The sequence below is a fragment of the Oncorhynchus kisutch genome, linkage group LG11 (genome assembly GCF_002021735.2).
Source record: "Oncorhynchus kisutch isolate 150728-3 linkage group LG11, Okis_V2, whole genome shotgun sequence".
NCBI lineage: Eukaryota > Metazoa > Chordata > Actinopteri > Salmoniformes > Salmonidae > Oncorhynchus > Oncorhynchus kisutch.
In genome coordinates this window covers 62153440-62169666 of record NC_034184.2, presented here as the reverse complement: position 1 = coordinate 62169666, position 16227 = coordinate 62153440, and the positions used below count along the sequence as shown (strand labels likewise).

The window sequence follows — 16227 nt, the reverse complement described above, 5'->3', positions numbered from 1 at the left end:
GGTGGACACAGAAGAGAGTGTGTAAGAGGGAAGCAGCCATTGGAACGGCCCAGTCATCACACAGTGAAGAGGCACAAATGTAGAAATAGAATCATAGATTCTATTTCTATGGACACAAAGCACGCAAGGTGATGAGGATGGTTAAGATGGGATTTAAAATGGATGGGACTTCTCAGCACAGGAGCTACAGGCGGCTGATGACGGAAAGATTGTTTTCAGAGGGTGAATTGTGAACAGCAGTACCGGGACGACAGAGCTGCCGCTGTGTACATTTCAACACAGTACGGACCACAGTTACAGGCCCAAACGGGGGGTGGGGGGGAACACACAACCAAACGGTGAAGACGATCACCACAGCATGCTTGTTGGGACCCAGGGGGTGCATGGGCGGGGCAACCTGCCTACCTGCAGCGGCGGCTCCAGCATGGCCAGCGAGTGAGGCACGGCGGCAAACGCCTTGTATGCCTGCTTGGGGTTCAGGGAGAACTCATCGATTGTGTCAGGGGAGGGGGCACGAGGCTGCAGCTGGGGGGGGGGGGTCAGGAGGCAAGAGAGGGAGGTCCATGAAGTCATGAAGTGGGAGGAGCCATAGGGTAGGAGGAGGAGACAGAACAAGACAAGGAGAGGGACTATGAGATAAAACAGCCAAGCTGAAGAAGAAAGTAGAAGAACAGGTAGGTGGGAGACAGACCATGACATGAGGGGGATGTTTCGAGACAGACAGTAGGGCTGGGCGGATGAAGATGTGCCTGCCTTCTTGAAGCTATGGCACTCAGGTAATGTGCACAACTCGGCAGCGATAACCTTATATACAGGAAACTGGGAGATGGTTGAGAGTCAACCCATAGCTGACTAAAAGCTGAGGGTTGATGCCGCGGGGTTAGCCCAATCACCAGATGGATTGAAACAAACATTCCAGAACTCCCCTGTGTGCAATTGGTTGGCTCTGGCTACAGTCGCAGCGAGTTAGGCTGAGAATGCAGGTCTTCAACAACAGCACTATTACTGTGAGTTCCTGTGTGCGAATGAATGCAGGGACAGGGACCCAGTTCAAACTCTTTGGTAAGTAGCTTCCGAAATGGTATGAAATCATGTTGACATTTTTTGGGGCAATTAGCATTCGTGACACTGCTGTGAGTCAGTGAGGCACCGGTTTTTGAGACGGCAGAACAGGGGTGGGGGGGGATCTCACCCTCACCCTACGTGGTGGTGAGGGGTCTTACAGAGGTCTGGGAGTTGATGGGGGAGGGGCCATGCTGGAAGGGGTTGGGACTGCTGTGCCCGTCTCTGCTGTGCCCGTCCGGAGTGCCTGGCGAGGTGCTTGGCCGCCCGCCACCACGGGAGAGTGGCTGGATGGAACCCGGCCTCGTCTGGAAGGGAAAACCACAACACAGATGTTAACAACTTCAATATAGTCTCAACAGTGAGAAAGGACTAGGAATGCTTACTGTCAATGAAAGACAATGAGATCTTGCCCCCCCCCCCCCCCCCCCCCCCATACGTGCTAGATCGAAGGTCAATACCTCATAGGGACTCAATGGAGAGTTATTCTTGGCAGGCAGTGCAGTGGGGGGGAAATGAATGCTTGCCTGAAAGAAAACACAGCAGAATGCATGGAGCTGACACGATGGCTTACATGACAAGTCACACACCCCGATGCTAGCATTTCAACATAGGGTGAAGTTGCCCGTAGATGCTGATTGTGGTCGTTTGCCATTTTCTCCACTAATGGTTCAGGTTAGGATTGGGGAAGGGGAAGCTGATCCTAGATCTGTACCTAGAGGATATTTCACCCTGGCGCTTTCAAGATGCAGGCATGGCGAAGAACATAGTTCTCACACAAACATACATGCAGAATGGAAACGCTTTCGCCACTACTACCCTGACGATGTCAAATTAACTCTAGCTCTGAATTCTGGAACACATCTGTTCTGAAACTGAACAACCTGTAGTAGCTCAAAACACATTCCAATACTTGGTAAACATATTTCAACATGGTTTTCACTGCAAAGCTCAGGGTTCCTTACACATTCCAGCCAAGCTAGAATTAAAAAGGCACAGGTTTCGGGTAGGGTCCTGAACAGGGAGAGAAATCTGAGTCTCCAAAAAACGGAGGGTGCATCCCAAACTGCACCCTATTCCCTATGGGCCCTGGTAAAAAGCAGTGCACTATAAAAAAGGCAATAGGGCACCATTTGGGGTTTCAACCAGTCAAATACTGCATGAAGCAGAGAAAGCATCAGTAATAACTGGCTATGGCAAGCTCAGCAGTCACACATGTAGTATAGCTCTGCTGTAGTACAGCTCATTAAAAACAGCTGACACAATGGCAAAAGGATCAGACTCTACTGGTGGTAGTCTATGGATGCTGAGCGGACAAAGCCAGGCCAGAGTAGACCACTTACGAAGCGGGTCTCCCTGCCTGCACACAGGGAACTGGTGGAGGAATGAGCACTGGGCTAGGGAGGGAAGGAGGGAGGAAGAGGGTGAACCAGCAGGTAGGGTACCTCAATGCCATCTACCCTGTTCTCTGAAGTGACTTATGGAGAAACATAAATAGGTGCTATGAAAGCGGAGGTGTCAATGAGAGGATTTGTTGAGGGTGGGGTGGACTTACCGGTTGTGTGCTAGGTGAGTAGGGGGCATCTCTAATGGGACTGTCTGTCCTGGGGTGCTCAGTGGAGGGTGCCTAGACAACACACAGCGAGAGACAGAGAGATTTAGCAGCTGTCTCAGCTTTTACCTATTGTACTTTCCTGCTTATTGTGGAACACTTAAGACCAGGATTTCTGGACAACAGTTGGACTTCTGGGAAAGCCACCAGATTGTTGCAACCCTATTGGTGCAGCAAATACTAGCAGACATGTCCTTGAGCACATACACTTCTCATATCAGTCAACAAGCAGCTACCGCTGGGCACCATGCACTTTAGCATGTGTCTCTACTGTACCATGGTTACCGTTCCTTTCAAACTCATACTTGAGATGTTTAGGATTGAGGCTCGAGTTCCTCTTCGCAGCTGTTGAGTGGACATTCCTACCAGTCCAGGACTTCTAGCGGGAACGTTGTCACTGCAGAGTCCTTGCTGCGCTGTGCACTCCCACACTCATTCATAGCAGGACATTTCTCCATCTCAATTCCAACAGTCACATGCTCAATTGCTCATGGTTATTTTCAATGGGTTAGTGAAGGAGACATCCATCAAAACAGGTGACTTTACACATCTCGGTCATTCAAGTCATCTTGGCTGGTTGGTGATTAGCAATGAGGTCATACAATAGCACGCGTGTATCCTTGACTACAGGGAGAAACGCCACGAAAATCAGTTTATTACCCTAATGGTTATGTTACAATGGAAAACTCAAAAACACATCTCTCATAAACTCTTATCTGAAACATTTCTATTGGTGTGCAGAGACAAAGGGAAGAGCTACTCCTACACTGTGCCACACACCATGCTGGCTAGAACCCACACACGCAGGCAGGCCGGCCGCTTGCCTTGCTGAACAACCAGGGCTGCAACTTGCCACCGCTCCCGTAGCCCATGGGAGGTCCTGATAGGATACACTCCGAGGGGGGGCGGCCCTTTCCCTTGCGATTGGCCACCAGGAAGGGGTTCTCGCTGAAGTTAATTGGCTGGGAGTCCACCAGAATCTCCTCCTCTTCATCTTCACCGGTAGGCGGGGCTTCCTGTCTAGCTGCTTCTTGATTGAAGGAGGTGATGGCGGGACTGGGAGAGTGCTGGGACATGTAGAGGTGCTCGGCCTCTGTGATCATAGTGGGGCAGGACTGAGGCAAAGCATGGGGGTCCACGTGGTAGAGGGAGGTGGAGGGCTGCCCCAGGCCAAAGCCCAGGGGCTCTAAGGGGGCAGAACATTGGGTCTGCAGGGGGGCCTCCATGAAGGCAGTCACACAGACAGAGGGAGCGAACTGAGGAGGAGCCAGGGAGAGAGAGAGAGAGAGAGCGAGAGAGAGAGAGGGATAAAGGCATAGGAAAATAGAAATCAGAACAGAGAAGGATACAGATAAAACACAGAAAGGGGGAGGGAAAGAGGGAACTGAGGAAGAGAAAGAGACCGATAAATAAAGACGTGAGGGAAATACAGAGAAGGTGGAAATACAGAACAGAAGGTAAAGTCCAAGCTAGATAAGAGATGGAGACTGGAGGAAAAGGAGGTGGAGACAGATGGGATAACAGATATGGGGAGTGTAACAGATACACAACAGTGTTGTGTAAAATGCTAAAATAGACACGCAGCTAATCTCAGAGATAGATCCACTAGACACTCTGGCAGGCCAGATATCAGAGCCATCAAACACAAAACCCATGTGTGACCAGCACATAGTGCTACCGCCATCCTCAGAAAACAAGCCTTACGACACATCCACAGCCTAGTCAGCGTCCAAAATACAGCTGCAAAATTTCAGTAACTTTGTCAAAAGTCCCCAGGTATTCCGGAAAACCCGGATTTCCTGCTTATTCCCTTCTGTTTTAGGGAATTTTCCAAACGGAATATCTGGAATAATGTTCAGCCTTACACACATCTCAAATACCTACCGTCCAGGTCGTGCGCAAAACATCTCTAATGCAGAAGGGCTTTCAAGTGTATAAGGGAGGAGCACAGCCCATGTGACAATTTCATCTGGGGAGAAGGAGAGGAGTTTCTTGATTCCCGTTATACCAGAAGATAAAGGGTTATCTAGCCTTCTAGTTACGCTCACATTAACACTGGAGCAGCCTTCCCTGCCACCGTCTTCAATAAACCAAAACGCCATCAGTACAGTTGGACAGAATACACATAGACCTCCAGTTTACTCCTTCCATTACGAATCAGGCCTCAATACAATCCACATACAGGACAACAGAGAGCTCATTACAGAAACAAACCATGATGCCGGGCTTCATGCGTAACTAGATACAATACCGCACACAACTGTGGATTAAGGTCCTTGGATTAAACAAATCTTCTTTAACCAGAACGTGGCGTCACAGAGTGTGTTCCACAGGCAACAGGTTTCGATCAACTCAAAATGTAATGTGCAAAATATGCCATATGGCTTAAAGTCGGACGAGGCTTAGTTACTTCAGAACGAGATAGTCACGTGCATTCCACGACAATGGCCTTGACATGTCGTGACAATCCAAATGGCGTCACTAAGAATACATGCAGTCCTGAATTGTGACACATTGTCTTGGCGGACATGCCGGTAAAAATGCTGCCTATAGTATTGGAGGTCAGTGGGGTCACCCGCTGGGGTGGAATGTGAACACATACCCTTTTGGCACAGGCTCGGAAGACAGCTGGGGGGGGGGGGGGGGGGGGGCGACGTCCAACATGCCAACTAACGTTACCCAGCCGCCCTGGGAAAGGCTGGAGCCAAGTAAGGTTAATTACGAGACAATCCTGTTTACCGCATCATTTTAATGCCAAGAAGCACTAATAATCTTCTGGTCATTGAACCCAGTGGTCCTCATTCCAACTGTAATGCATAGCCATAATGCAAGAACAGCTGCAGGAGTGTAATATACACACACACACACACACACACACATACATATATATATATATATACACATATACATATATACATATACATATACATATATACACATATATACACATATATATATACACATATACATATATACACACACATATACATATATACACACACATATACATATATATATATATATATATATTTAGCGTTCGCTTAAAAGCCCCATGGCTTAGTAAAATAGCTTAAAGGAGTCTAACCACTATGGCATAAAGATAAAATAAATATCTAACTCAAATAGCTCGAAATACAATAACCACATCCCTACTATAAACTAAGCAAGGGGAAAAGAAGAGCAATTTTGTCAAACTATAGCCTTGCCTATTCATTTATCTATGCAGACTCTAAAACAGTGACCGGCCTGAGACGGCCAAAGTCAGCACCTTGTCAGCTCATAAATCCTTAAGTCATTCACATCGTTAGCAAAATGGCTGCCGTTCACACATGGAGCTGGAACACAGAACTGACCCAAAGACGGTCCAGAGAGCATCTCAATGTACGAAGGAAGGAAACGCACAAGAAATGAGAAAGATAGGATGACAAAGAGAGAAAGACACAAAGTAGAGCACAGTCGACCCGCAGTCTGTCTGGCACTGTCCCTATACTCACTGTGGGCTGGAGGGACCAGGGGAGTCGTAGCTTCACTCAGACCAAACTCTTCCAGGGACACTGACTGAATGACCGAGAACCCACGTTGGGACACTCTCCCTCCCTCTTTTGTCCGCACCCCTCCGACTCCAATCTCAGCCAGGTTTAAAATAACCCCGAGCAGAGTCTGGGTGGTGTTGGGGGCAGCTGTCCCCCTCCCCCAAATCAACCCAGAGACTCCAGTGCTTTTTTACTGTACCAGCTACCAACCATTTTGGCAGCATCATTTCCCTCCATCGCAGCAGATGATGTACATTCCTGTGCAGCCTTTAGTTTTTCTTTGTGTACTCACTCTTCCATTCGCCTCTGGCTTTTTTTTCTTCTTTAGGCGATGTCTTTATGCCAAGGTGGACGCACCATTAGCACAGCCTGCAGTTCCTCATCATCACGTCACTTAATTCAACGGAATGGTTAGGTTGCATTGTAGACGCTGTCGATTCTTTGGGCCTGGCGTACGCTAGACAGGATGCCCAAGACGTTGGCGAGAAACGCAGGAGTCAAAGTTGTGAACATGGAGGGGGAGGGGGGGGCAGTTTCAACATTCTCCCCCTGGCCTCCAGAGGCACCTGCTTGGCCTCTGGTCACAGAGTTTCCTGGGAAGATAAACAGGGCAGATTCCACAGGGAGGTCTATTCTGGTCGCAATGGGGCCATTTCCAAGATAGTCAGCAAACAAGTCCAGGCATTTCAACCCAGGCATTCCACAGCCTTAGTCAGGAATTACAGGCTATATAAGAGTTACCTCATCATTTCCCTAAATCAACAAAATGGGGGTTGCGTTACCTTTCAAGTAAAATCCTTAAATTGTTAACTTCAACTTACCCTGTTGACCTTCTGCAGAGCGGTGGTGGGCAGTGCAGCCAGCGTCCGGTAATCCAGATTCAGAGGTCCAGTGCCCAGGTTCTGAGGGAACAGAAGGTTGAGTGTCAGACCTACTAGGGGGGGACGGACGGACGGACGACCAACACTTCCTGTCACACTACTCTCATGTGTCACTCAGTAACTGACCAAAGCTACTTCGTCATTACATAAATATGTATTGAAGCAAAAGTTTCCAGAACATTCCAATCCAAATATTATAGTAAATTCTTCCGGACTGGAGATGTCCCCTCTCTGGTAGGGAGATGGTTGTTTGAGCTGAGGACTCGGAGGCCCAGGGGATATCAGTCTCACCTCGGTCTCCTCTTCTAGCAGGCGAGTAGCCTCCTCACGCTCCAAGCGCATGCGCTCCTTCATCGAGAAAAGGGGGAGGTGGAGAGGAGGACACCCAGCCACACACACACACACGTGTAATTATAGAGAATGAGGGTGAAATGAGTGAAGGTGGGATGGAAAGTGAAATAGGCAAAAAGACAAGCATGGAGAAATGAAGTGGAGGTGGGATGAGTGGAGATGGTGTACGGATGACCCAGACACATTGTGGGGGTAGGAGAAAGGGAGTGGAGGTGGGATGAGTGGAGATGGTGTACGGACGGACCCAGACACATTGTGGGGGTAAGGAGAAAGGGAGTGGGGGTAAGAAAGAAGATAAAAGGAGAGAAAGGATAGAACCCACACACATTAGAAAAGTACTCTGTTTATTTGCCACAGTAGCAGAAAAAGCATGCGAGGGAGGACTTGGCTACGTAGTCTCACTCACCACCTCTTCTCTCTCCCACTGGGACGTCTCTCGCGCCATCTCCACCTCCTAGGAAATACATGTTTAGGTCAAACTGTTTCATATTAACGGGCATCCATTCTGTTACGCGTTTGAGGAAACATACGCTCCTTATTTTGTTAATCACTTTGCACTAGCACCTTGTGTTATTCTCTGGAGTGTGGATTTAAATGTAGTATATTTTTGCATCTCTGCCTCCTTGGCTTTACCAGGTCATGGCTTGTGCACCGACCACCATCCATTGTAGCCTGAGAGCAGAACCTCACACCTGCTTTCTGCGTCATATTATTCTCACCTTCTGTAGGATGTCCATCTCCTCCGGACTCAGGTCTCGGTCTATAGAGGAGATGCTCTCCATGCTGTTCTTACGCACGATGCCCGCCGCAAATGGGTTGGCAATGATGCCCGGCGACGCCTGTGAAGACGCACAATAAACACAGTGTCCATTTTGAATCAGACTCTGCAACTAAGGTCATTAACAACCCGGAATGGAGGTCAGTTTCCCTTACCTCTATGGCGGCAGCGTTGCCTGGGTCGAAGCCGTCACACACCAGCATGAACAGGGTGTCTCCCACGGCGCGGAGCACACGCACGGCCTCCGTGTGGGTCATGCCCAGCAGGCTGTGGTTGCTCACCTCCAGGATCCGCATGCCCACCAGCAGACGGCCGTCTCTGGCCGCTGCACCACTGGAGCTCACCTACAGCGGGCAATGCAGGGGGGAGGGGTAAGGCAATACCACTAATGGGAAAACACATCTATATTGGGGTAGTGGTTGATCCGGTGAGAAAGACAAGACGTAATGCCTAAAGGTACCTTGGATATGAAGATGCCCTCATCGGTGGCGTCGAAAGGGTTACCAGCGTGGCCTTTGGCACCGCCACGTATGCTGATGCCCAGCTTCTCTCCAGTCTGCTTCTGGATCACTATCTCCTGTATAGGGACACATAGATCAGGATATGGGACTGTGTGTGTGTGTGGAGAAGGGGACAGAAGGTGTGTGTGTGTGTGTGTGTGCGCGCGCGTAGGCCTATTTCCGTGTACATGTGTGTTTACGAGACGTCACCTGCATCCCCGGCGGTGAGGGGTCCCTGCGCACCAGCATGCGGATCTCCTGTTTGTTAGAGAGCAGGGCTTTAACAGCCTCCTGGTGGGTGGCGTGGCGCAGGTCGATGGTGTTCACCTCCAGTATCCTGTCCCCGACCCGCAGCCCACTCTGACACGCCAAGCCATGCGGGATCACCTAGCACAGGCAGACAGAGGGTGAGACACACAAACCAGGAAACATGGGAGCAGGGAAAATATATGAGAGAAGAGCGAGCGAGCCACCTTCGAGATGAAGACACCAGGCTCGCTGACGCCGAACGGATGACTGGCATGGTCGCTGCCTCCCACGATGCTCAGTCCCAGAGGGCCGCCCGCCTTCACCAACATCACTTCCTGTCAGGAGAGGAAGTGAAGCGACTAACGTAAACAGTGTCTAAAGTTTTATTTCAGGGACTGACTAGGACAGAGGCACCAGAAATACAGTATCTGGAGCAAAACATCAGACGACAAATACCAAATACACATTTCAACTCAATACCTTACCCAGAGACCCCCCTATTTGACAAGACCACAAACCATCTATGGAACTACCATATCTACTTGTAAATGAGACAAGACACAGGCCTAAGCTCTTAGTCAATGGAACAGACTCCACTTCTTGGTATTATTCACTCAGTGAATAATACAGCATTTCACTGGGCCACACTAAAACATCCTAGCATACAGTATTTAACTTAGGTTAGGACTAAGTCTTCCTACCGTGCGCCATCGTCTCTGGAGCTGGAGAGCAGTTGAGATAAAGGCCAAATGAGAAGGCATTAAAACTGGAATAAATCTGAAGGTCCTTCGTGGTAACTAACCACCACCCTCACCACACCGTACCATCTTCCCTCTCTCCCCCAGTCTTACCTCGATGGGGTACTCGTCCTGCAGCGGCCGGCTCAGGTGGGTCCCATGGGGCGAGTCGTCGTTGCCCTCCTCCTGATCGGGTGAGTCGGAGGGCTCTGGGGGTGGGGGGGAGTGAGCGCGGGCGCGGGACAGGCCCGGGGAGCCCCCTGCGGTGCCCGGCTCGGCCTGGTCGCGCTCCACCAGGAGGGCGATGGTGGGGGAGGTGCCGGTAAGCAGCGCTACTGCCTGGTCATGCCTGGCCTCTGTCATGTCTACACCATTGATCTGAATCCAACGGCACAACCAATGAGGGCGGGAATCAGTAGGCTGACTGACCAACCACAGTGTGTGACACTCAGGACTGGAGGCTCGGTGAGGGCGGACAGCCATGTGTTCAGACTCAAGTCATTAAGGAGTAGACGAACATCACATTGCCATAAAGCATCACTGTAAAATAACTGTCTCAATCATCGCTCAATATAGTACATTGAGATGTTCCGTACCAAAGAAAGCCTGAGTGTTTGAGTGCATGTGTGCGTGTGTGTGTGTGTGTGTGAGTGTGTGAGAACTGAAGACACCAGGAGCCAACACCCATACAGCGGGAGGAGCAGAGGAGAGAGCGCGAGGAGCAGAGGAGAGAGCGGGAGGAGCAGAGGAGAGAGCGGGAGGAGCAGAGGAGAGAGCGGGAGGAGCAGAGGAGAGAGCGGGAGGAGCAGAGGAGAGAGCGGGAGGAGCAGAGGAGAGAGCGGGAGGAGCAGAGGAGAGAGCGCGAGGAGCAGAGGAGAGAGCGCGAGGAGCAGAGGAGAGAGCGCGAGGAGCAGAGGAGAGAGCGCGAGGAGCAGAGGAGAGAGCGGGAGGAGCAGAGGAGAGAGCGGGAGGAGCAGAGGAGAGAGCGGGAGGAGCAGAGGAGAGAGCGGGAGGAGCAGAGGAGAGAGCGGGAGGAGCAGAGGAGAGAGCGGGAGGAGCAGAGGAGAGAGCGGGAGGAGCAGAGGGAAAGCTAGCAGAGAGGAGGAGCTTCTCCTGGGAAACCCTTTCGCCAATATTCCAAATCTCAAAAAGCCTAAAAAAAGTAGTCCTAAAAGTCCTGTCAACGCAATATACTATATTTAAGTCTTTGGCCAACCAGACTTATGTCCATTCTATCCAGTTGCCTTGCTCACTGAAAAACACATAGGGCAACATCATATGATAACTGCCAAATGGGCTGATTGAGTCAGCAACGGCACGCAGCGTCGTTAATAGTTCTCTACGGGGCCGAGTGATACAGCTCCATCTCAGTACTGCTCCTAGACCTGGTCTTAAGCTGCAGAAATGGTCAACTATCCTATTACTTTGCAGGGGGAATTTCAGGATGGATTGCAGTCTGTAAACTTACATAAACGAGGTCCTGAGTGATTGAAGAAAAAGTGGCTGATTGGTCCAAGTGACAAACAGAAGCCAGCGCTGACCATACAGTACCGGCTCTTACCATTGGCTGATATGCTTACTGTGGCTGCCGCTATGGCAATACATGCGGTTACCCCGTCCCAGTGCCCCCCCCCCCCCACACCCAACAGGCAAGGAGACGCATTGTGCATTAGTGGCCATGCAGAGAGAGAGAGGGAGAGAGAGAGAGAAAGCGAGAGAGGTGGCGAGAGCGCGAGTACAAGAAGCAGAGAGTAGGTAGAAACAGAATCATTCATAGAGCCATTTTATGACCCCCCCCCCTCAAATAGGAGGGAGAAGAGGATTTGGGAGAGAGAAAGAGGAACGGTTATGATTCAGAGAACGAGACAGGAGTAGACAGATAGGAGACGAGGCCACCACACCGCACACAAACGTGACTGAGGTTAACAAATGTTGAGATTGAATGAATCGAGATTGGTTCAGGAAAGAAAAACGATAGAAAAGCCGGAGGAGCACAAAATCATATCAAGGCCCTATCTTTGCAGCCAATGGACCACGGTCATAGGTATGGGCATGAGGGTACATGCAACTCTGGCAAGACCGTGCTACAGAATGAGAACACCACTACGATGCCAAAGAAAAGAGGCACACAGTGAAGCAGCAGGAACCTTGGCTTCAGCTGTCAATCACATACATATCAGCTAAGGTCACGTTAGTCCAGCCGCTGCATCCCAAATGGTTCCCTATATAGCTCACAGCTTTTGACCAGAGCTCACGGGGAATAGAGCACTATTTGGGACACAGCCTAGATGGGCTGGCAGCAGCGGCACAGGACAAGCAGAGGCCCAATTCTCTCAAGTGGGATGAGTGTTAGTTGTCATTGTAGTGGTGTTTGTTTTGGAAGGAGCAACCGGTGAGCGCGCGCTTGGTTGTCGAATGTGTGTGTGCTTGCTTGGTGGTGTTTTGCAGGAAGTTGACACGGATCGAACCCAAGTTAGTCCAATTCATCTTAAGACAGGACTAGACTTGGGGATCATAACAGTGTAAAGCGGAATACTTTGCTGCAGTAAGTGTTGCATGATCCCTTCACTAAAAGTGAACCAAATGGAATAATAGGGGTGGGAAAGAGTAGTCTTTCACTACGGCAGTAGCTGATCAAAACCATCGGTCCCCGTTTCAAAAAGAACAGACAGCCTTCATTTCAACATAGTTGAATGCACTCACTATGCAGTAAGTCACTCTGGAAAACAGTGCTTACTAAATGACCAAAATGTGTATGTTAACAGTTCAACTGAAATTGGCATGAAAAACCAAATAATTTAAATTAAGACAGGAGGATGGGGGCGAGAGAGAGGAGAGAAAAGCATTGGTGAGGTCCCAAATGGCTCTATTCCCTGGTCAGAAATAGTGCACGACACAGGGAATAGGATTCCATTTGGGGCTAAAAACAGGAGTGGAGCAGTACTCACCGTGATGACCCTGTCCCCGACGCGGAGCGTGCTGTCTCGGTGGGCCGCCCCTCCCTCTGCGATTCGGGAGATGTAGATCCCCTGAAGAGACGGACAGGAGACATATCATAATGCGACGCCCTTCGGTTTAACCTACAGTGACGTGTCTGCTAGCTGTGTACCTGGTCACCCAGGGAGGGTAGGGGGTGAGACTGGCGCAACAATGCTCTGCTAGCTCCATCAATGCCAGTCAGTCTATTCTGGGATGGCGGTTACCACAGGGTCAGCAGGGGACGTCCCGTAACGACTACTTCACACAGCCAGGACAAAAATATAGCCTTGCACGCCTATATTCACCGTCACTAGTCTAATGCTGCTCTCAATAGTTGGCTTGGGCTTGTTCAGAAGTATTTCTGTGGTGGTTGTGAGTACAAAGAACACCATCATGCCTTTTTATCACACTCCACTACCAACAACTACGCAAACAAATCCAATATTTAACTGAAAAGGTATACAAAATACTGAGAGGTCGCACTCAACAAAAATGGTAATAATTCTATCCTACTGCAGTAAAAACAAATTTCAGAGGTGTCTCAGGCTACAGACCAGCAACACCTCATGGACAACAGAGTCGCCGCCTTGCGGTGTACATGTAGGTGGGGGTGAAGTGACTATGATTAGATAATAAACACGTGCAGACAAAGTGCAGGCCTACTCCTAGCCCGCCTCAACAGAGACCATCTTGATCCCTTCCAGAAAAGGCACAACATAACTTAGACTCCAGCGGTGAACGTGCGTCTCAGTTCCTGTCCGTGGCGTCTCCCTGGGCTGTGGGGGTCTGTTTGAGAGCCGTAACGCACAGGACATGTAGCCTTGAATGTGGCCAATGCGGTGGCCCCCCCAAAAATAACCACATCCCAGTTACACAGGACCTATCAGGTGTCAAGGCTCGCTATTCATATCTGTCTCCTTGGCGATGGCTGTAAAACGTCTGGAGTGGAAAAGTGGCTGTCAGAATGATGGAAACCTTGGAGGGGTTGAAGGCTATGACGGGGCATTAAACAGAAATAGGTAGGAAACCTACCACTCCTGACTAGACTTCTCCCTCTAATGCTGTAGCTACTGCAGTTACAGGGTGCCGTTGGCTTGTGATGTGGGACAACCTGACACCACACAAGGTGTTTCACCACGAAGGGATTAAATATTCATCAGGGATGAAACGACGCCCAATATTCCTCCACCACACGACCTACATATGGAAACTCTACGGCATGTCTCACTGTGTCTGCTGTACACTAAGGACGCGTGTCTCTCTCACCAAGTCCCCCGTGCGGTAGGCTGTGGAGCCCTTGCCCCCGGCGATGCTGAAGCCCAGGCCCTTGTCGTTGCGGACCAGGCAGGTAGACCGCCTGTGTCGGGGGCCTGCGGGGGAGCTGGCCTCCATGCAGAAGGGCAGCCCGCTGGCCCGTCTCTCCCGGGGGAAGTAGTCGTCCTCGGGCCTCAGCGGCGTGGTGGTGATGGCGTTCTCCGGCTCCACCATGTGCTCCCGGATGACGCTCATGGAGACGGCGGTGCCCGAGCTGCGCAGGGCTTCCACCGCCGTGTGGTGCTCAGCACCCTGGAGGGCCACGCCGTTCACCTGAGAGGGAGGGAGCGGAGACCATGGTTCACATGGCTCTCTCTCTACAGTCAAAAGGCCTGTTCATCTAGACCATGAATGCAACATCTTATCGTGCGTGCAGACTTTACCTCGAGAAGTTTGTCTCCCACTTTGACCCCAGCCCGGGCTGCAGGTCCGTCCTCAGACACCCTGGAGATGAAGATGCCCTGGAGGGACAGACAGACAGAGACTCTCGTACACAGTCACAAGGCCCAATAGGTCCGCGGAATAGGAAAGCGTCCCAAATAGTACCCTGTTCCCCATGTAGTGCACTACTTTTGAACCAGGGCCCTGTAGAGCAGTAAATGGGGAATATGGAACGCAGCCCATCTGTACATTTAGGAGTGTCCACAGCTGTCCTCGGCCCTCACCTCATCATCCCCCTTGTAGGGTGTGGATCCCTTTCCTCCGGCTATGCTGATGCCCAGACCCCCAGTTTGCCGTAGAATGGTCAGGTTGTGCTGGAAATGGAGGAGAGGGGGTCAGCGCAATGAGTGGAGACGCCCCCAAACAACAGCCCTATCGTCAGATAGATAGGCTGGGACAAGAGGGAGGACTGCGGCATTGACACAGACAAGACAAGACAGGGGCTACTCTGGTCTCGGGGCTAAACTCAACTCAAGTGTATGTTGAATGAGGGGGAATAAACAAGAGCGTGTTGCCTTGCATCTCACATTGCAGAGTAGCTACATTGACTTATCGAAAGGCTTCCATTTTGCCGTTGAAACAGGAAGAAAGCAGTATCATTAAAACAAGTAGTACAAAACTAATTACCCATCATATCACAATGCATTGACATTAGCCCAAAGACACAGTGAAACAACTGGACAAACATATTCCTCTGGACATAAAAAACAGTTTCAGACACTAGCACGGAGGTGTGTATTTGAGGAGGGGGCTGTATGTAACACAATACTATGTCATGGAACAGTCACAACGGGGGGGGGGGGGGGGACACACGAGACACTACGAATCATAACATGTATGGGTCTGAACTGGGTGTGTGAATGCTGTCTGCGCAAGCCATGCAGAGTGTGGGGGGGGGGGGGGTGAAAGATAAATGGGAGCGAGAGAGGAAAGACAGAGTTGAGTGAAAGTGCTGCGTTGGTGGTGGGGTAGCGGAGGGTGATTCCGTTGGGTCGTCAACCACGACAAGGCTCCGTTCTCTCACAAACTCGTTGTCACCGTCGTAAAATGCAAACACGGGCACATGACGCACATGCCAACCAATCCACAGGCATCCTCACAAGAAGTGCAGTCACTCACCAAGGATTCCTCCATAAATCAGAGCCACACAATCACTCCATTATGAACACGGTTACATCTTTGAAGGTCATTTTAACCAAATGAATGATCAAAAATACTTATGCCATTACGGAGGTACATACCACCATCAACAAAATCAACAAAATGATGGAATTTCTCGTGGAAGAATGGTGTCGCCTCCCTCCAATAGAGTTCCAGAATCTATGCCAAGGTACATTGAAGCTGTTCTGGCTCGTGGTGGCCCAACGCCCTACTGAGACACTGACTAACAATGTTACACTTCCCTAGCTATGGAAACAACTGTTTCCCCAGTATAACGGCTGACAGTGAGGACTTGTGAAGAGCAGAATCAAGAACCTCTGCATAATCAAGACCATTGCTTTGTGAGAAGGTGTTAAAGTTCACATTCAGCCATTGTTCTGTAAATATCAGCTGAAAAGAACCAGTTGGGCTTTGACCCCAAGTGAGAGCAGGTCTGCTGGAGTCATGGCCCAGAGACACACACGGGTGCCAGCCCGCATAGATGGAAATAGAAAAGTCTGAGCCTTTTGGGTAAAACACGGGGTTAAATCCTGAATGGAAATGCACCCAGGATGTCGATGTTTCCTTCATTTTGGCAGTTACCTGTAATGCTACCACTCAAATGGCAACATCCTATCATTTCAAAATGA

The 16227-nt window shown here is 50.2% G+C and overlaps 1 protein-coding gene across 23 annotated transcripts in view; it reads right to left on the bottom strand.

Annotated features, from left to right (window-relative positions):
* The window catches only part of LOC109900186 (protein scribble homolog), a 99967-nt gene that overhangs the window by 10358 nt on the left and 73382 nt on the right, over positions 1–16227 (bottom strand). For 8 of the 23 annotated variants that reach the window (XM_031836045.1, XM_031836049.1, XM_031836048.1 and 5 more), the window contains 19 exons: positions 14662–14751; positions 14380–14457; positions 13949–14269; positions 12652–12732; positions 9818–10081; positions 9191–9301; positions 8928–9104; positions 8678–8794; positions 8373–8561; positions 8159–8278; positions 7846–7893; positions 7380–7436; positions 7029–7109; positions 3499–3930; positions 2618–2689; positions 2406–2459; positions 1524–1589; positions 1224–1370; positions 406–525 (listed from right to left, as the gene is read on the bottom strand). In XM_031836045.1, the coding sequence (XP_031691905.1) occupies positions 406–525; positions 1224–1370; positions 1524–1589; positions 2406–2459; positions 2618–2689; positions 3499–3930; positions 7029–7109; positions 7380–7436; positions 7846–7893; positions 8159–8278; positions 8373–8561; positions 8678–8794; positions 8928–9104; positions 9191–9301; positions 9818–10081; positions 12652–12732; positions 13949–14269; positions 14380–14457; positions 14662–14751 (2625 nt within the window). The remainder of the gene's footprint in view (positions 1–405; positions 526–1223; positions 1371–1523; positions 1590–2405; positions 2460–2617; positions 2690–3498; positions 3931–7028; positions 7110–7379; positions 7437–7845; positions 7894–8158; positions 8279–8372; positions 8562–8677; positions 8795–8927; positions 9105–9190; positions 9302–9817; positions 10082–12651; positions 12733–13948; positions 14270–14379; positions 14458–14661; positions 14752–16227) is intronic. The other 15 variants (XM_031836051.1, XM_031836056.1, XM_031836060.1 and 12 more) reach the window with 8 other exon arrangements.